The 22,564-nt window shown below is 37.8% G+C and overlaps 1 protein-coding gene across 1 annotated transcript in view; it reads right to left on the bottom strand.

Annotated features, from left to right (window-relative positions):
* LOC144438063 (uncharacterized) overlaps window positions 1–22,564 on the bottom strand; it is a 38,395-nt gene that overhangs the window by 5,793 nt on the left and 10,038 nt on the right. The window contains exons 6-12 of the mRNA XM_078127095.1: window positions 20,706–22,179; window positions 19,457–19,582; window positions 18,931–19,089; window positions 13,281–13,556; window positions 11,932–12,066; window positions 5,576–5,686; window positions 2,319–2,821 (exon numbers count right to left, since the gene is read on the bottom strand). Coding sequence (XP_077983221.1) covers window positions 2,319–2,821; window positions 5,576–5,686; window positions 11,932–12,066; window positions 13,281–13,556; window positions 18,931–19,089; window positions 19,457–19,582; window positions 20,706–22,179 — 2,784 coding nt within the window. The remainder of the gene's footprint in view (window positions 1–2,318; window positions 2,822–5,575; window positions 5,687–11,931; window positions 12,067–13,280; window positions 13,557–18,930; window positions 19,090–19,456; window positions 19,583–20,705; window positions 22,180–22,564) is intronic.

Genomic DNA, 22,564 nt, shown 5'->3' with positions numbered 1-22,564 from the left:
AAAGAAGAAAAGTATTGTTTCTGGTCAGGAAATGTTGTCTAAATTCGATACGAATTTAATTTGTTTTTAATTATTCATGATTAGTTCTGTAGTTGTCTTTACTGAAGTAGCAATTGAAGTATACAGTAGAGTTATTTTGTGTTTTCCCATGGATCTGCAGACTGCATTGGCTGGAAAAACACAAGGAAAAAAGATCAAAGTGGAGACACTTCAGTGATGTGCTGTGACCACTAATAATTCCTTCTCTTTTGTTGGCCTTTATTAAAACTCCTACTACGGTGAGAGCTATGCTACAACGTTCTATAAAAGCTTCACATTTTATTTTGTATTTGGCCATAAGATCGCATCTGCAGGCAATCATACGATATCTTCATATTTCAAAATATAAAATCTTCTTTTTACTTTGTTCGATACTCGTGTGTGTTTCTGTTTCTGAAAGCATGCATGGGGAGATCGTTGGTCAAACCAGGTCAGTTTCAACTGAAGTCACCAGCTTTCGCTAAATATTCTTGCTGGAGAATTCGCCAAGATAAATCCATACAATCTTTTCTTCGATAACTATTGAAAATCTTCTCTCCTTGTTTTAATATAAATCTTTTGATACTAAGGGCGAGTTTGCTGCCAGAACTTGTGCATTTATTCTTTAAAAATAACATATTATCACAGCAATGCAAATGAAAAAAGTAAATGTTGTTACTGTGTTGTTGGGCAGTGTACTAAGTGGTTTAATTGGGTCAATTTTTCCCCAATTTTCCGACTTTGATTAGCTTTGGTCTAAAAGTATTCGAAATATATATATATCGATAAGTTTCTGTCCAGATCTGAATTTTTCATTTTGAGAAACCAAACGAACTAGACAGCCATGGAAATTCACCTCATTGTGGCGTACATCGCGAAATTCTTGAACTGAGTGTTACATAAAGGGTATATTGCCGTAAACGAGAATCAAAGTAGAGAGCGGTATCATGCTTACCATAAAGTATCTTTACTTTCTGATATACATATCGCGGGTATGTAGGGGATCGCGAAAGTGTTCAAAGTCGAGTCAAGCTTTCCTGTATTGAGAATAGGTAGCGGATATTTGAACTTTTTCGACAACTAACTTTCACTGGGACTTCAAAAATCACAGATATAGAGCTAAAATTCATTATGTTCAAATGATACCAATAGGCAATCCATACATTTGTTCTGTATGCATGGGTAAATGTACGTATGTCTAAATATGTCGGATGTATGTGTATCCCTGTAAATTTGAATAATTTGATTTCAAAAGCCATTACATCTGTTCCACTATATGTAAATTAAATCGTTTCCAACATTGATGACACAAATATGGTTTATCATCTGTATGGCATATCATGTGTACATTTATATTATTTGGATGGTGAAAACATTTACTACATTCCTTTAATACTTACATATGGTTTTTCATTGTGGATTATTATGTACTTTTGTACTTTCAGTTCAATGCTTTAGTGCGAGTGAAACGTTTACCACACTCCTTATATACAAATAGTCTTTCATTTGTATAAATTGTAATTTATACAAACAACATTCATGACACAAATATGATTTATCATCTGTATGGCATCTCATGTGAATATTTAGATTACTTGCTTGGTGAAAACATTTACCACACTCCTTACATACACATGGTCTTTCATTTGTGTGGATTCTCATGTGTCCTTTCAAAACACCACTGTGAATAAAAGCTTTACATTTACTCCTTAGATACAAATGGCCTTTCATTTTTGTGGATTCTCACGCGCCTATTCAGAACACCACTTTGAATAAAACTTCTACGACACTCCTTACATGAGAATGGCCTTTCATTTGTGTGGATTCTCATGTGTCTTTTCAAAACACCAATGTGAATAAAACCTTTGCTCCTTACATACAAATGGTCTTTCATTTGTGTGGATTCTCATGTGCCTATTCAGAATACCACTTTGAATAAAACTTTTACCACACTCCTTACAAACAAATGGCCTTTCTTTTGTGTGGATTCTCATGTGCCCTTTCAAAACACTACTTTGAATAAAACTTTTACCACACTCCTTACATACAAATGGCCTTTCATTTTTGTGGATTCTCATGTGATCTTTCAAAGTACCACTTTGATTAAAACTTTTACCACACTCCTTACATACAAATGGTCTTTCATTTGTATGGATTCTCATGTGTACTTTCAAAGTACCACTTTGATTAAAACTTTTACCACACTCCTTACATACAAATGGTCTTTCATTTGTATGGATTCTCATGTGTCTTTTAAGATCACTACTGTAAGTACACCTACGACCACATTCCGTACATACAAATGGCGTTTCCTTTGTATGGATTCTCATGTGTACTTTCAGATTATATTTACGACAAAATCCTTTACCACAATCGGTACACACAAATGAGCTTTCATTTGTGTGCATTCCATTGCCATCTCTTATAGCATTATAATCTATACAATGCTCCTCAGAGTCTGGTAGAGTCTGTTCATTGCTAATACTATCAATATTTTCACATATTGTAGTTTGTGGAGAATTCTGGTTCTCATTTGTCACTAACATATCACAGTCACTTCTTGTACTATACTCTACACAATGGTCATCAGAGTCTGGCAAAATCTGTTCATTGCTAATAGTATCACTATTTTCAAATGTAATTGGAGTTTGTGACGAATCCTGGTTCTCATTGGTCACTTCCACATCAAAGTCACTTCTTGTACTATACTCTATACAATGCTCCTCAGAGTCTTCTCCAACCATGACTTCATCCAATGTAACAAGTCCATGTTGACAAAGACAATCTATTACCATGAATTTATCTGCTGACAAAAAAAATAAACTGAAGTGACTGATCACAAATGTAAATTATAATTTTCTGAATATCATGAATGGTTGGCAGTGATTATATGAAGATTATACACGTATGTCACTAACTAATCTCATCCATAAATGTGATTATATGAATACAAATATGTAATAAAGAGCCATAATTCAGACCAACTCATAACAGAATGAGATGTAAACAATACCTAGGCAAACACATCACATCGCATGGATAGCAGAAACTAAATAGTGTTGCATTGTGCTGTGTAAGGCTTACCCAGGGATATTGACTAAACAACACTACAGTGCACCACATTCCTGCTATCCATCGAGAAGAATCCTTGTGAGTGGTTTAAACGACAAACCGACCAAAAAACAAGAATTATGCATGTTTTCAATCAGTTTTGTAATTTACCCATGGTCTCTGAATCATTCTTGTATTGAAGCAAAGATTTCTACATAATCCTTCACCAGAATATAGTATCAATGGCATTGTAGCACAATTGTAAATTTGTGACAATTGTATTTAACAATGATAATTCACATTCTATTTCCAATTCATTCTTGTTGCTACCTAAACGCTATGCACCATCACTTTAGTGTTGATATGCATGAACAGTTTTATAGTTGTTGGTTGACTGCATGTCATTTAATTGAATATTTATCAACTTGCCTAACAAGGCCTATTGTTACTTCTGCCATATACCAGGTTATCTTCGCAATATATGTGATCGTTTGGATGTTGCTATGGGCGTGGTCTTGTTGCTAGGCAAATTTACATACATTTTTTGAATGTTTATTCAATTGTCTATTAATTCCTATTGCTATCTTTTTGAAATACACCATCGTTTGGCTGTTGCTATGGGCGTGGTCATGGTTGCAAGGGATATTTGACTACATTTTTGAATGTTTACTCACTTCCCTACCAGATAATTCGTTATTTGACCAAATATACCGACATTTGGTTGTTGCTAAGGGCGTGGTCATGGTTGCTAGGGCCAAGTGTGTCAAAATATGTTGAAGAAAATCTGCAGAATAACACTTCTAGAAACATCTCACCAAGTTTCAGTCTCATTAACCAAGTACTTTTTGAGATGTTAGTTTTTGACCAAAATTCACATTATTACACCTAATTTGCATTTTACTAATGAGATCATTATATGCTTAATATGTCGTCATCTATACACCCACAGATGCATCCCTGTTAAATTTCAGCCCAATCTGCTGAGTAGTTTTGGAATTATAGGCTTTTGACTAAAAAGACACATTCTTTACCCAAACCCACACCTCTAATGCAATCATTTTCATTTGAACAATTTCCCAACTAGACACGAGAAATAACATGACCACCAAATATCAAAGCAATATGTTCAATAGTTTTTTACTTTAAATTGTTTACACACACACGCACAGAGAGAGAGAGAGAGAGAGAGAGAGGGAGAGAGAGAGAGAGAGAGAGAGAGAGAGAGAGAGAGAGAGAGAGAGAGAGAGAGAGAGAGAGAGAGAGAGAGAGAGAGAGAGAGAGAGAGAGAGAGAGAGAGAGAGAGAGAGAGAGAGAGAGAGAGAGAGAGAGAGAGAGAGAGAGAGAGAGAGAGAGAGAGAGAGAGGAGAGAGAGAGAGAGACTTTGCCATGCCTATAGCACTACTAAACCTTATCGGGTCAGTTGTGCTATAAACATCACTGCCATTACATTAATATTGTTCATTTTAAATCATCCAAATGGAAAAGTCATTATCCACAAACTTTAGATATTGAAAATATCATTTTCCTTGTTTATATTATATTTCTCTTAATCTCTGTGATACTGTGATGTGTTAGTGACCAATGTAAGTAGTATGCAAAATATGTATAATTGTCTGCCACAACAATGCGTCCTGGTTCCGGAGGCTGATAGGGCTACCGATTTCTGCCAAGAGTATCTAGGATGTTTGTTTTCAATTCAGTTAATGCTCTTTCTGTTTTGAGAAGAAAGGTGGAATGTAGGTTTATGTTACGTCTTTTTGACAGTCAAAATGTTCTGATTCATCGTGTCGTTACATGTTATGTATGGTTGGGTGGGTTTCAGGCCCCCTAGCTGAAGATTTTGCGTTGATTTTTTTTCTTTTAAAATGATACGTTTGTAATATTTGTCTGTTTGCATTTGTCTGTCATGTAAAAATTAAGCTGTCTTGTTTTTGTTCTTCTCTGGTCTATGTGTCCATAAATAAAGTTTAAATAACAATAATAACATGGCGGTGCCCATGTATATACGCACGTTCTGTGGGTGAAGTATATCATGGAACAATGTCTTGTGGGTTTGCGAGAATTTTGATTCACTAGTGTTGGAAAAGACTTTGAAAATAGTTTGAGTGTTCTGAATCATATGAATGGGGGGTGGGGTGGGAGGGGTGATAGGGAGTATTTTTCCACGGTGGACTTGAAATACAACGATTTTCCAGGAGTGTGTGAACCCTGATTTCATTTGAACAATTTTCTATCTCAACACCCTTTGTAATTTCCTCACCAAATAGCAAGGCAATTGGTCTGGTGGGTTTTGGCATTACGTCGTTTACATGCATACACGAATATATTTCACCATGCCTTTAGCAATACTAAACTTTTAACTTTTCATCTGCGTTAAAAAGCAGTTTCAGTACATTTAATTCAAATCCAAAATACTGGCTTAGAAATCTCAGCAAACAACAAACTTGTCATCAAGTCAATATTCTACAATGGAATGAGTGATGTTATGTTTTTAAAACAAACATACCTTTGTCAGAGAGTGTATTATTCTCAAGTCGGTAAAGTAACACTTGATATGCTTCATTCAATTTACGTTCATATCGACTAAATACCAAATCTTCATTGTCCATTTCTGAATCTGAAAGGAATTATAATAGTGACTGTTAAGTACAAAGACAAAAGATTATATATTTTGACCACTAGAGACGCTGTTTGAATAGCAATATGCAACCTTGCTCTGGGTACTGGTGTATATATGCTACGAGGTTAGACACGTCTTCCTCTCGACACGTGTATATACACCTAGAGCTACATGCAACCATGGAAGATTTTCAGGACTACATACATTGTACGTGATACACGTGGGATGATATATAATAGCATGTGTATCACAAACAAGATTTTCAAATCCGTGTCTTTATATGTGGTAACAGAATGGAGTCATGAACTGTGAACAGAGACGTGCTGAGATATAAATTATAATTACGCTTAGAATGTTGGTAAACGGAGCGTCATAACATGTAGTAATCTAGTTAGTATGATCATGGGTGTATATTATATATATAAAGCCCTGCTTGCATACGGAGTAAGTCGTCCCTTCCTTTTTGAGGTGTTGCGGGTCATGTCAGTAACCTAGACCCGTGCACCGTCTGCAAGCAGGGCTAGGATGTATGACGTACCTGACAAGGACAATGGCAATACGACAATAGACATTCCAAGGTGCTCTTTATCGGATTGGTCATGAGCATTCATTTTCACCAATTTTGTCCGTATATTCACTGTCCAATTACTCTACGTGATGGTTTAGTACCTACCTATAGATTTACTTACTTGATGTAGTCTAGAGAGTGATTGAACGGGGCCCGAGATAAGGGAGAGAGTCGCTCACACATCTGTGACTGTCCCTGCAATGGGGACGCCACGCCAAGGTCGAACACAAGTCAAGCGTCATCGCACATGAGCACATGCGCACTTCAGTTCTACAAACAAATTAAACAAAAAATTGTGTGCTTCCGATTACACTCAATTTTAGAATAGGTGGGCACATAGATGTTTTATTTTGTAATATATTTTGTTTCTGTGCGAGTGTCTAGTTCATATTTCCATTGTTTTCCAAGTGGTCTCTGTGTTGTTTACTTCTTCCTATCAAATGTACAGTCATTACAGATTCTTGGAAGAAGTTTTATTTTGATGTCAGTTTCCGCACTACTATTTCTCGTGAGACAAGTTTTGCGATTTTATTTATTTTTGCTTGAATACGTAAAACAATGTTTAGGGTCGGCAGTGAAAAGCTAGGTGGGGTCGGGTAATCGGAACCAAAGAATTACCTTTTAGGCCTCAGTATAAAATACCTTGTCCCAGTCCGATCCTGTGTACGCCCCTTTCAAACTTAACTTGCTGAAGTTGATATTGTTTTCAGACTCCATAATAAAAGTGCCACTAAAGACATCACACGGTTTAACATTTGGTTCGGGCAATAGATAAAAATACGTTTATTACCTCGCGAGATTACGTGCATCTCATGAGTTTCAACTCTTTTTTGTTTAAAATTGTATTTGTTCATTAGACCTATTTCAAACGATTTGCTTTTTATAGGTGCGACTCCAAATAGCTGAACACTTGCAATATAATGTGCGAAAAAAATACCATCGCTGGTGCTGCTATAACCACAGACAACAGACATGTTCAAACATGAGAGGTCATTAGCGGAAGGTTGCATGTTCAGATCAGGTGATAGTGGTGGCCCGTTTGTCAGAAATGTACGCACGATCTACCACAGCGAAGTTTACATACCATATATATTATACCATGCATGAACCAGGTTCAACCCAAAATATATACGGTGGAGTACATATATATTGTGATCGTTCGACGTCACGACAACGTGCCTCTATGTCACCACAATGCGTGCCTACATCACTGGTTCTGCTGTGCTTGAAATATGAATCAAAACGTTCAAAAATGCTATTACTTGTCCCAACACTTCTTTGATATTACTGGCGATAATTGTATATTATTCCCCAATGTTTTTCTTCATTCAGCCGAAAAATACTCGTGACCTCAGAATAACATCTAAATACATTCATTAAAAAATGGTCAATTATTTATATAAAAAAGACATTGTATCTCGTCAATATTATCTGTAGGTAGTGTTGTGGCAAGTTTAAATCTTGAGCGATCGTGAAAGCTCAATTTTGAATATGTCACCATGTTAAATATTAAACTAGTTGTAAAAGGAATATCCTTTTTCGATCAGACTACAATATATTCACTGAAAATTGTTAAAATGCTAGTAATTAGGCACTGTACATGTCAATTAGTGGTCGATATTATCCACAAGCAGAAACAGATTGAAATCGTGTGGTCGACCCAAAAGTAAGTAACTTTAGCGCATCTCTTGAAATTGGCAAAATATGTGGCTTGGTAAAATTCATTTGCAGCTTTGCGAAAACGGTGTAAAATGGTGGGAAAACAATGAAAGCCGTGCAACCTTTCTTTGTAAAACATGTTTCGCAAAGGGTGTTATAGCTTAAGGGGGAACGCAAATGAGGCAAGCGTACGCGTAATCTTAGTTGCACTGAAGTGTATGCTTATTAGGAAATATACATCGAAAATGTCAGTTCTACCGCTTTAAAAATATTATGGTAAGGCTTACGAGATGAGACCTGTTGTAAACTGGGGCGAGGCATCATGGAAAGTTAACCAATTTTAGGAGCTTATTAAAATCCCTTGAACCGTTATCCTAACAATGCAGAGACAATTTTAAATCATATCTTATATATATCTTCCATTCATGTCCAAAATGCTATTGACACTATTGACTGAGACTGGTGTTGATAATGCATTAATGTATATTATAGCGCTTTCTAACACTACCCAAAGCGTTTTACAATATTATTACACCTGGTATGGACCTATAGAGGCATAACGATGGGAAGCATACGATCCATTGCAGCTTCTCTGCAATGGATTAAAACGTTCATGTCACGTCATCTATGCTACAAGATTCCCGATTATACACTTGGGTTGATTTCCGGGGACACATTCATGGTTCAAGTCTTGCCGAAGAATCGTATGGTAAAACTACTGTAACTACTAAAAATATACCAAAACCGGTAAACGGCATCAGCGAAACTCGAACATGCACCCTGCAGATTAAACCTGCAAAAGCTGAAACTGGGATTTTTTTAAAAAATCAAGTACCCAAACGTATATTCATGCTACTTACTTATAAAAAGAAAATGTGTCGATTATTTACTGATCAATAATATTGGTAGTAGTGTAGTGATAAGTTTAAATCTTGGGCGAAATCTAAGGCTGGGTCAGAATTTACGGCAAGGGGCGGACATGGGGAGGTTATTTTGGTAAAAACTTTTTTCGCAGCTCCCCCCTTCGCGTTCTCAAACATTATACCCCCCCCCCGAAATGAAGCTAATAATTTTCGTAGGGCCCCCCTGCTGCACATATTTAAATGTGTAATTATACAGTACCCCTTCCACTTCAGAGAGAGAGAGAGAGAGAGAGAGAGAGAGAGAGAGAGAGAGAGAGAGAGAGAGAGAGAGAGAGAGAGAAGAGAGAGAGAGAGAGAGAGAGAGAGAGAGAGAGAGAGAGAGAGAGATGCAGACAGACAATTAATTTAGTTTAATAAATGTATGAAAATTTAAGTACAGCAGCGTGGCGAATGATTTCGTATAATTTTGGAAAGTAAGGTGACCCCCCCCCCCCCCCCCCCCTTATTCACTTAGTAAAAATGGTGACCCCGGCCGTAAAAACTGATTGTTCCCTCAAAACAAGATATTACCATTTGTGTTTTTATTTATTCCTTGCAAAAGACATAACGTTTCGGAGCTTCATCCCAAATAATGTGCCGTTTCGGCAATATGTTGTAATGTGCCGTAAACGCCACGATAACCTGCAACATGCGGAACACACACCTAGTATCTCACCACAAGAGGGCAGCAGGTGATAACGAGAATCGAAAGAAAATTTATGGATCATATGGTCGATTTTAAGTGTATTGATTGGTTTATTCGATGCTGTGTCCTACCCCTCTGTATACTAGTACTTGAGCACACAGTGAAATGAATCAGACAGACAGACAGACGGACAGACAGACAGACAGACGTGTATATATCTATAACGTTCCTTGTCGAAATCATGACCGTATATTCGGGTTGAAAATTTGTTATTTTGTGATCAAAGTTTTTTGTATATTTTAACTATACTGTTTGTCTTTTCGTGCAATATCAATCTTTTCCCCATGTCCTAATGTTTATGGACATCAAATTAATAACATGACGTGATACAAGTCAATGGAATGTAGGCATGTACTCGTATAGGATAGTAATGGCAGGTATTGTAAGGTACTAGCATATCAGTTCAGTTTTGCAAAAAAGTGGATTAAACTATCCCAGTATTAATGCCGGTGCATGCCTTCTTTGCCATTACAATAACGTTGTTAGAACAATTCATTGTGTAATAAGGATTTTCGTGACATTTTCTTACATGAATGAAAATTATGTCTTGCTAACTCATCGGTTCGTTTATAGTTGTGTCAATTGTAAGCTTAATGGTAAGCAGAATACTGTCAGTACATTTTAAATACGTGTGTGCAGAATATATTACGTGAGGAAACGTAATAAACTCATATTGTAACCATTGAAATGGTATGTCGATTTAAAAAAAAATCATTTCTTTTAATTATTTTTTGTAAATTCATGCACAAAAATCACTCTTTCAGAGGAACTGTGAACTTAACGTCACTCTATCGTGGGGACTGTGAATAAGCCACAATTACTCTAGGAGAGAAATTGTGAACTAACCAACTGCAGTCACTTTAGGTCTACAGGGGCCCAGTTAGTTATGTTTACAAAAACACACAAAACAAACTGACAAAAAACAGCCGAACAAACAAACAAACAGCCGAACAAACAAACAAACAAAAACAAACAAACAGCAGCAGCAGCAACAACAACAACATATAAACACGGACAAACATGAACGACAGGGCAATTACAAATCAGTGTGACCACTGTCTATGGTCTATGCAACCAAGAATTACAATATGTTTTCCTACAAGACATGTAAAAGGCTCACTGTGGACATACCTCTACAATAGTGACTATTTCATGTAAAGGGAAACATACTGTAATTCTTGGTGTATAAAAACATTGTTGCGTTAACCCTGTCGTTCATGTTTGTCAGTGTTCATATGTTGTTTCGTTTGTTTTGGGCGTTTTTAGTGAAAATAACCAACCAAAGCAAGCCTGAGCCCCATGTGGTGAGTCTATAAGAAAGTCAATGATTGGTTGGTTAGAGATTGAACCAAACAATCCAAAAAACCCTACCTAAATACAACATTTCTTGTGTGTCGAAACCAAACATAAAACATCAACAACTTGAACTCGTCTAGTAAAATTGATTGCAAATAGTGAAAGCTGCATTCTCAACGTTAACCCCCGTAAGTATTCACTCCCATATCTTCATAAAATTGAAGTATGTACACAGGTTGGTTTATGTAGTCTGCCTATTCAGTATTTTAGTTACAAATTCGAGTGTCATTCACAACCGCGGATACGTGGTACTGGAAATTCACAACAGATCATTTTCTGTGGTGCTGTGATTCACAACCAGATCCTTTTCTGTGGTGCTGTCCTGTGATTCACAACCAGATAGTTTTCTGTGGTGCTGTAATTCACAACCTGATACGGTGTGCTGGAAATTCACAACAGATCATTTTCTGTGGTGCTGTGATTCACAACCAGATCATTTTCTGTGGTGCTGTCATGTGATTCACAACCAGATAGTTTTCTGTGGTGCAGTGATTCACAACCTGATACGGTGTGCTGGAAATTCACAACCAGATCATTTTCCATGGTGCTGTCATGTGATTCACAACCAGAAAACTGAGAATGAAAAACGTAGAAAAGTTTATTATTTCGAAGTAAAGGCAAACATAGCAAAACACAACAATATTATAATGACCTCGAAGAGACCTGCAAGAGGACAGACACTTGCACTTCTAAACTTGTCTTATTTTACATACTTTAAACTCCTCTGTAATTTTATTTCAGATTGACGATTAGAAGATCTTCAATTCTGTGAAAGACCAAAACGTTGAATAGAGTGTTTTCCATTCACCCAATTCAACCTAGTGACTTGCTTTTCACTAAACTATTAAGTTTTTCACTTATAGCTCAATGAATGACAAAAAATGCAATTTATCTAACTGTAGGTGGATTGTAGTACCAAGTTTTCAAACTTATCTTTATACATTTGACTGTATTTTATGCGACAATTCCAGGACGTCCAAACTGTGATTTCCAGTACAATAAGCACAAGACGGATGACAGTAATCACGATAATCCCAGGTTTTAAACTCACCCCTTGTGTAATCCATCTCACCCTTCATTGCTTCAAATCGTTCTTGATGCTCTCTGAATACAATCATCATGGCGTATTTCTGTGATTCATCTTTCATCTTCTTCTCTCTATACAAAGTAGCCAAGTAATACAAACCTGTAATAGATAACATTATTATGTACGTATTTGTATCAGTTAATTTATATAAAATTATATATCTGACGCACTACTTCTAAAACACTAACGAAAAAAATGAAGCAAGACTTGGAAATGTAAAAGGATTGAGAAGAACACCCTGAGACATTGCTAGCTAAAGGAACATGACGTATTTCCACTAATAAAAAGAAAAAAAGTTGAATATTAACTTATAATCGAGTACTCAATAAGAGCATGTTGTCTGATGATCGCACTATGCGTGAAACTCCGAGTTACAACCGAGAAAGAGTTCCAGAACCACCAATATATATATATATATATATATATATATATATATATATATATATATATATATATATATATATATATATATATATATATATATATATATATTATATATATATATATATATATATATATATATTATATATATATGATTCATTAACACAGGGCTTGCAATAGGGAACTTGCAAACCCGCCATAATGTTGCATCATGGGAAATGTGATAATATATGCTAATCAAATAGTATTGTAAACAATAATGTTACATTGTTTTTAACCATAAATGATCAATTCATAGTCACCCTGAGCATTGTGGGAGGTTTATTTTATCGGTAGCTCCAGATTAGATATTACGATAACCACAGAAAATCCCATAGTCCTTTGCGTCTGAGCATGCTCAGTCTGGATTGCAAGTTCCCTATTAAGATCTACTAATTAGGAATGGTACTGGAAACAAAGAGATTCTATCATCTGTCTTGTGCATATTAAATACAGTAACTTTAAGTTAGACTAACTAAATGTATTAGTAAATACGTCAAACTCTAAGATTTAAATTTTTTACTCAAGTATAGATACTTTAATACATACATCCTTGATTAAACGACTTTAAAATAATATTAACGTTGATGTATGCCTTTTATGAATCATTGGCTTTTGGTACATGGTAATGCTGGAACAGGACTGCACGGTAGGGATAGGGATTTGCACGATATTTTATACGTATAAGTATGACGCATCGGATTGTTTATAAGTTGTATCTTAATACCAGGTTTGAGTTCATTCATGGAAGTATTGATTACGTATGCAGCAGTGAATAAAAAACTATGAGTACCTTCTGACAATGTAACAAATATTACACTCACAAACTTCAGCTTTGTGCCCTTTAAAGTACGTCAACGTTTTTTTAAAGTATGAAAGTAATACAATCTTACCAAGTTGATACGAATCATTTGTTTTTGGTATTTCCTTCTCTTTAATGTTCCAGGCTTGTATGAGTAATTTCTCTGCTCTATCAAGGTCTCTGTTATCTGTCTGTATCAGGGAGTTCCTTGCTAGATTTGTCATGGCAACTGCGATATCCACGTGAACATTAGTGTTGTACTTTCTTTTCCAATACCTCTGTCTCATGGCCAACGTTTGTTCTAGATATGTGTATGCCTTGCCATATTCCCCAATATCCTGGTAAAACCGACCAAGCTGGTGCAAGGCTACACGAGATGGAATGAAGAAAATTACTACAGCAAAAAAATCTTCATAGAAGAAACCCTATCCCACCTGGGGATGTAAATACTTTTCCTTCAAAAGGTTAGTTTGTAACGGCATGTTTCTTAGTGGCTAATGTTATTTTATTTGAAATTAGAATGACATTTTCATATTATTAAAACTAGAAAAATGTGGGTGATCTTTAAATTATCTAACAACTAATAATTTATTAACAACTGGTAAAAATCTAACCATGTATTCAAAAATAAACTGGTCAGGAGTACTATTTTTTAGAACGTATTAGAAATGGTAATAACAGTTTGATTGCAGCGGTGCTTAACTCCGATACAATCCTCTATAAGTTTAGGAATTCTTAAATTGTATAGAGATTTGTAGTATTTCTAAATGTTTGTATTTGTTAATGTGTGTATTTGTCTATTTGTTTTTAAGTTGACATTCTACTTGTTTTAAAATGCTCTTTTTTTTGTGTGTACTATGGCTTTTTTCCCAGAAAAAAATAAAGTGAAATAATGAAAATAAAAATGATGTCATTTTGTGATATCACACACACACACACACACACACACACACACACACACACACACACATTTCAAGCCTAAATAATAACATTCCTAAACGGAAGGTGAAACCAATTTTAATGGTCCACCACTGATAAAGCAACGTTTAATAATCGCAGAAAATTATATATATATTAATTACCAATTGCAATATACATAACATAATAAATGCATATGTGTTTAACATAACAAATAATAAAATGTTTAACAAAACGTCACTAACCAGTCCCATACATGTACATTCCATGGACCACACTGTAGTGATCACACTAACCAGTCCAATTATAAGTACTAACCATGGGCCACACTGTAGTGATCACACTAAACAGTCCCATACATGTACTCACCATGGCATACACTAACTAGTTGTCCCATACATGTACTTACCATGGCCTACACTATAGTGATCACCATCCAGTCCCGTACATGTACTTACCATGGCCTACACTATAGTCATCACACTAAATAACCCCATACATGTACTTACCATGGCCTACACAACGGTGATCACACTAACCAGTCCCTTACATGTACCTACCATGGGCTATACTATAGTCATCACACTAAATAACCCCATACATGTACTTACCATGGCCTACACTACAGTGATCACAGTAACCAGTCCCATATATGTACTTACCATGGGCACTGTAATGATCACACTAACCCGTCCCACACATGTACTTATCATGGGCCACACTGTAGTGATCACACTAACCAGTCCCATATAAGTACTTACCATGGGCCACACTGTAGTGATCACACTAACCAGTCCCATATATGTACTTACCATGGGCCACACTGTAGTGATCGCACCAACCAGTCCCATATAAGTACTTACCATGGGCCACACTGTAGTGATCACACTAAACAGTCCCATACATGTACTCACCATGGCATACACTAACTAGTTGTCCCATACATGTACTTACCATGGCCTACACTATAGTGATCACCATCCAGTCCCATACATGTACTTACCATGGCGTACACTATAGTCATCACACTAAATAACCCCATACATGTACTATGGCCTACACTACAGTGATCACACTAACCAGTCCCATATATGTACTTATCATGGGCCACACTATATAGTGACCCCGCTAAACAGTCCCATACATGTACTCACCATGGCCTACACTAACTAGTCGTCCCGTATATACATGTACTTACCATGGCCTACAGTATAGTGTTCACACTAACCAGTCCCATACATGTACTTACCATGGGCTACACTATTGTGATCGCACTAACCAGTCCCATATATGTACTTACCATGGGCCACACTGTAGTGATCACACTAACCAGCCCCATATATGTACTTACCATGGGCCACACTGTCATGATCACACTAACCAGTCCCATACATGTACTTACCATGGGCCACACTGTAGCGATCACACTAACCAGTCCCATATAAGTACTTACCATGGGCCACACTGTAGTGATCACACTAACCAGTCCCATATATGTACTTATTACCATGGGCCACACTGTAGTGATCACACTAACCAGTCCCATATAAGTACTTACCATTGGCCACACTGTAGTGAACACACTAACCAGTCCCATATATGTACTTACCATGGGCCACACTGTAGTGATCACACTAACCAGTCCCACACATGTACTTACCATGGGCCACACTGTACTGATCACACTAACCAGTCCCACACATGTACTTACCATGGGCCACACTGTAGTGATCACACTAACCAGTCCCATATATGCTCTTACCATGGGCTACACTATATAGTGATCACATTAACCAGTCCCACACATGTACTTACCATGGGCCACACTGTAGTGATCACACTAACCAGTCCCACACATGTACTTACCATGTGCCACACTGTAGTGATCACACTAACCAGTCCCATATATGTACTTACCATGTGCCACACTGTAGTGATCACACTAACGAGTCCCATATATGTACTTATTACCATGTGCCACACTGTAGTGATCACACTAACCAGTCCCACATATGTACCTACCATGGGCTATACTATAGTCATCACACTAAATAACCCCATACATGTACTTACCATGGCCTACACTACAGTGATCACAGTAACCAGTCCCATATATATACTTACCATGGGCACTGTAATGATCACACTAACCCGTCCCACACATGTACTTATCATGGGCCACACTGTAGTGATCACACTAACCAGTCCCATATAAGTACTTACCATGGGCTACACTGTAGTGATCACACTAACCAGTCCCATATAAGTACTTACCATGGGCACTGTAGTGATCACACTAACCAGTCCCATATAAGTACTTACCATGGGCCACACTGTAGTGATCACACTAACCAGTCCCATATAAGTACTTACCATGGGCCACACTGTAGTGATCACACTAACCAGTCCCATATATGTACTTACCATGGGCCACACTGTAGTGATCGCACCAACCAGTCCCATATAAGTACTTACCATGGGCCACACTGCAGTGATCACACTAACCAGTCCCATATAAGTACTTACCATGGGCCACACTTTAGTGATCACACTTACGAGTCCCATATATGTACTTACCATGGGACACACTGTAGTGATCACACTAAACAGTCCCATACATGTACTCACCATGGCATACACTAACTAGTTGTCCCATACATGTATTTACCATGGCCTACACTATAGTGATCACCATCCAGTCCCATACATGTACTTTTTTTTTTTTGCTCTTAGACTATTTTTGATATGTTCTTACCTCGATCTCTTTTTTATCAGTATTGACTGCATTTTAATTCCCTTTGTTTCATGAACATTAATTATGTTGTTTTTTTGTGTGTTTTTTTACTTTGTTGTGTACAATGCACTGAGACGTATGTGTAGTGCGTTCTTTAAGAATTAAATAATAATAATAATAATAAATAATAATAATAATAATAATAATAATAATAATAATAATAATAATAATAATAATAATAATAATAATAATAATAATAATAATAATAATAAATAATAATAATAATAATAATAATAATAATAATAATAATACTTACCATGGCTTACACTATAGTCATCACACACTAAATAACCCCATACATGTACTATGGCCTACACTACAGTGATCACACTAACCAGTCCCATATATGTACTTATCATGGGCCACACTATATAGTGACCCCGCTAAACAGTCCCATACATGTACTCACCATGGCCTACACTAACTAGTCGTCCCATATATACATGTACTTACCATGGCCTACGCTATAGTGATCACACTAACCAGTCCCATACATGTACTTACCATGGGCTACACTATAGTGATCGCACTAACCAGTCCCATATATGTACTTACCATGGGTCACACTGTAGTGATCACACTAACCAGCCCCATATATGTACTTACCATGGGCCACACTGTCATGATCACACTAACCAGTCCCATATATGTACCTACCATGGGCTACACTATAGTGATCACACTAACCAGTCCCATATATGTACTTATTACCATGGGCCACACTGTAGTGAACATACTAACCAGTCCCATATATGTAGTTACCATGGGCCACACTGTAGTGATCACACTAACCAGTCCCATATATGTACTTACCATGTGCCACACTGTAGTGATCACACTAACGAGTCCCATATATGTACTTATTACCATGTGCCACACTGTAGTGATCACACTAACGAGTCCCACATATGTACTTACCATGTGCCACACTGTAGTGATCACACTTACGAGTCCCATATATGTACTTACCATGTGCCACACTGTAGTGATCACACTAACCAGTCCCATATATGTACTTACCATGTGCCACACTGTAGTGATCACACTAACGAGTCCCATATATGTACTTACCATGTGCCACACTGTAGTGATCACACTAACGAGTCCCATATATGTACTTACCATGTGCCACACTGTAGTGATCACACTAACGAGTCCCATATATATACTTACCATGTGCCACACTGTAGTGATCACACTAACCAGTCCCATATATGTACTTACCATGTGCCACACTGTAGTGATCACACTAACCAGTCCCACACATGTACTTACCATGGGCCACACTGTACTGATCACACTTACCAGTCCCGCACATGTACTTACCATGGGCCACACTGTAGTGATCACACTAACCAGTCCCATATATGCACTTACCATTGGCTACACTATATAGTGATCACACTAACCAGTCCCATATATGTACTTACCATGGGCCACACTGTAGTGATCACACTAACCAGTCCCACACATTTACTTACCATGGGCCACACTGTAGTGATCACACTAACCAGTCCCATATATGTACTTACCATGTGCCACACTATAGTGATCACACTAACCAGTCCCATATATGTACTTACCATGTGCCACACTGTAGTGATCACACTAACCAGTCCCATATATGTACTTACCATGGGATACACTATAGTGATCACACTAACCAGTCCCTTACATGTACTTACCATGGGCCACACTGTAGTGATCACGCTAACCAGTCATATACATGTACTAATTCCACTACAGTGATTACACTTACCAGTCCCATACACATACTTATCATGGGCCACACTATATAGTGACCCCGCTAAACAGTCCCATACATGTACTCACCATGGCCTACACTAACTAGTCGTCCCGTATATACATGTACTTACCATGGCCTACACTATAGCGATCACACTAACCAGTCCCATACATGTACTTACCATGGACAACACACAGTGATCACACTAACCAGTCCCATATATGTACTTACTCTGGGCCACACTATAGTGATCACACTGACCAGTCCCATAAATGTACTTACCATGGGCCACACTATAGTGATCACAGTTACCGTCAGCCTTGTAGTATTCCCGTTTCCTCTGAAGTGTATCTTTCAACAACTTTTCTATTTCTCTTTGTTTCTCTTTATTTTCCATGTATGCTTTATTGTTCTGTTGAACTCTTGCAATTCCCTGCATGGCTGCAATTTACAGAAAAGCACATCCATACGTATTAATATTATAACATTTCATTCTGTATAGCCTATATCCTTAGCTTATCCCATCACCTATGTCTGTTCTCAACGGCAATCACACACAGTCTGTTTGTTTGTGTTTGGGGTTTAAATTTTACAATGTTTGAAATTTGGCTCATACATAGTTAACTGATGCACACTATGGTATGCCGTATGGAGTCTTTTTGACTGGTTAGGCAGAAATCTGGGGGTTTTAACACGTCGGGCATGAAGAACGGACTGACACACAGACGTCCACCTATTCCATAGATCCTCCGGATTCTATCCCTTGTATACAATAAGGTTACAGTCATGGATACACGCTGTAACTCACCAAATGCTACTTTAATATGATTCCCGTTGTACAGTTTCCTGTAGAGCTCCAAACACTGTTTAAAGTTTTCCTCTGCCGACTGAAGACGTCCAAGTTCAAAGTTCACTTTCCCTAAACACCGCAATTCTGAAAAAGTAGCAGAAAGAAAACTGTATTTGATTGAAAAAATCGAATATGTTCTCACTAAGGCGCCTTCAGTAATTAAGGGGGGGAAGAGGAGTTAGGAGGAGTAACTCTTACAATTTGGTTCTTGTGGGGTCATATTTAGAAAATTGGATTAGGGAAGGGTCACATTTTGCTTTGACTTATTGTATTGCCTAACTTTGCATTATTTTGTGATTTTGGCATCCCACTGCTGCCACCGGTTATACATCCCATATGCTACCACATCGGTTAGAGATAATGTGATGATTAGGTACCTTGATATCAGAACATATCAATCAAATTGCTGCTGACAACCATGCAGTGAATCAATTTTCAGTTGTGGTGTTAGGATCTCACAGGAGTAAATCGGGAACAGTTGTGTTTGTGGGATAATGTCACCGTCTAAAAGTTGTGGAGTAGAGAATTTAACCCCAGTTAAATTTCGACCAGGGGTGTGCGTATCTAGTCTTCCTGTGTTCTGCCCTTTTAGTGCTCACCCAAAGACAAGTTTTAATGCAGAGTCCCACAAATTCACTGTGATGGTAGTAGTGGTGGTGGGGGAAACAAGGAATGTGGTGGCAGCAGTGGGATCAACTGCTTACCATTGGTTGACTTGTGTCCTTTTTTATGTCTAACAACATTTTACCCCATGTTTGTTATTAAAATATTCGAACTGGGGAGGGTCATATTTTATAGAAAGGGAATTTAGAGCGGGATACCTTTCAGCATGACAGAAACGGAGGGTCACATTTTATGCAACAAACCTGCACTGGTCCCTCTCTGTCTGCATTGCAGGCCCCTCACATTTGGGAGAAAGGTTTGTTTCAAATATTACCTGACCAATAGTCGTATCAGACCCAAAATACTTAAACACAAACACATACACGTTTTTATTCTTATAATGTTCATTCTATGGAGGTTGTTTATAGGTTAGACACGCACCATTATAAACATCATATTTAAAACTCTAACGTGAATAAATGTACACATACATAAACAATCCCTCCCTTCCCCTCCCTCCATACAGATAGATAGATAGACAGAGACAGACAGACAGACAGACAGACAGACATACACACCCACAGACACACACAAACACACCCACCTTCTGATAATTCACGCTCTAAAATTGGTTTCCTCCAGCTACTTAGCCTTGCCATGAGTTTGTATAGTCGCCGAGCATCTCTGTTTCGTCCCAAGCGTCGCAGATAAACACCAACAGATGAAAACAACGCATGTGTACTGCTCAAGTCGGCTATTTCACTTTTCTCCAATGACTCGATCTGTCTGGCCAGCGCTAACGTGTGAAAGGCTATGATGGAATGTCCATCTTGAATCGGTTCACTAAATAATACTTCAAAGTTGTCAGATGCAACCTGTTGAACTTTTGGAAACATTGCCGCAAGCATTTTCATCGTGCTATTTACACTCATGATTTTGTCTCTCAAATGGACAAGTTTCAGAAAGATTACTTGCTGTACGAGATGATGGAGAGAGAAAACACCAAATCTGCCAAGGTTGTGGTCTTCGTGCTCCTCTGATTCACCAACAACATTGGTAGCAAACGAGACCTGTTTTAGGATCTTAAACAGATGAAGAACCTTCCCAGACGTGTAAACAACACTTTTTGGGTCATCATTGTCAAACTTCTTTTCACACAAGAATCCTTGCAATTGGGTCCCGTACATGTGCCTTGCACCTTCGGCCAGTAACGAGATTTGTATACGCGATGATAGACATGCACATATTAACAAGAATTCCTTCATTATCCTGTCTTCACAAATGCGGTCGAAGTTCATTTTCCATGTCGTCAGGAAACTTTCTTTACTGGGGTCAACAATCAAGGCAAAATAATCTGCATCAGTGTCCCTCTGGGCTTTGTGGAACAATGTCACGTCCTCGTTAGTCATCATGATGGGTTTCTCTTGAAGTTCTTCTGTAGATATTGTTTTCAGGCGAAGAGTGTTATTATCTACCACATCTCGAAGTCTCGGTGCATAACTAGCATAAAGTCTGTTCGCCTTCAGCCAACCAGTCAAAGGGTCAGATTCAGCGGCATATTTGAATATCTCAAGTCGGTTTGTTTCATAGAGATCGCGATAGTGTGTGAATGTTATCTCATTTCCTATGAATCGACTTGCCTGTTGCAGCGCCAGGGGAAGTCCTTGTAACGCCCCAACATCCCCAAGCCACATTAAGGCCTCGTATTCTTCAGGATCAACCTCTTTGAGGTGTTCCAGTTCTTCAATGGCATTCTTTATTGTGGGTTCGTTACCCTGTGCCATCATTTTCTCCCGGAGAAGATATAATGCAGCGTCACGACGTGACATGTGTTTGACCTCAATTACGTCACTGTTTTGATACCATGTTTTCCATCCTTCACTCAATCGTGATGTTATGAGGATATGGCCGTGTTGTAGTGGTGGTTTGTTTGGAAACGCTGCCTTTATCAAATCCAACTCATCCGCATCATCGATCACTACAAGCCAATTCTTATGCCGTTGAAGCCATGTCCAAGCCAATCTTCTTATATTACTGGGTGTTTCTTCATCATGTTGAATATGTTCGTTAACCCGCTGCTATGCAAAGAAGGAGAACATGATACATAGCTTTTAACCATCGATGTTTTTTTTACATCTAAGGAATATTCATAATGCAAACAGTAAATAAAGCTAAGCTAGAAAAGTGTATTGACAATAATGCCAACACTTGGTAATAGTAATCTCGGTCAGAACCATTAATGGATAGCTAGTAATATTGTTTAACATATTGTTTAACACTTGCGTTATTTCAAATTTAAAGTGGCACTAGTTGCAGTTATAACACACTGCGTACTCAACTCTCGGCCGTGATTGGTCAATGCAACATCACCTGTTGTGGACCATTCTCACGTTGTTCCACGATAAATGACGTAGCAGGCACTAAGTCATAGAACTAGTCCCTTGGGACTGGTTCAATGATTAG

This window comes from Glandiceps talaboti, chromosome 7 (assembly GCF_964340395.1).
Source record: "Glandiceps talaboti chromosome 7, keGlaTala1.1, whole genome shotgun sequence".
In the NCBI taxonomy this organism is placed as follows: domain Eukaryota; kingdom Metazoa; phylum Hemichordata; class Enteropneusta; family Spengelidae; genus Glandiceps; species Glandiceps talaboti.
This window is presented reverse-complemented; position numbering and strand designations above follow the sequence as displayed.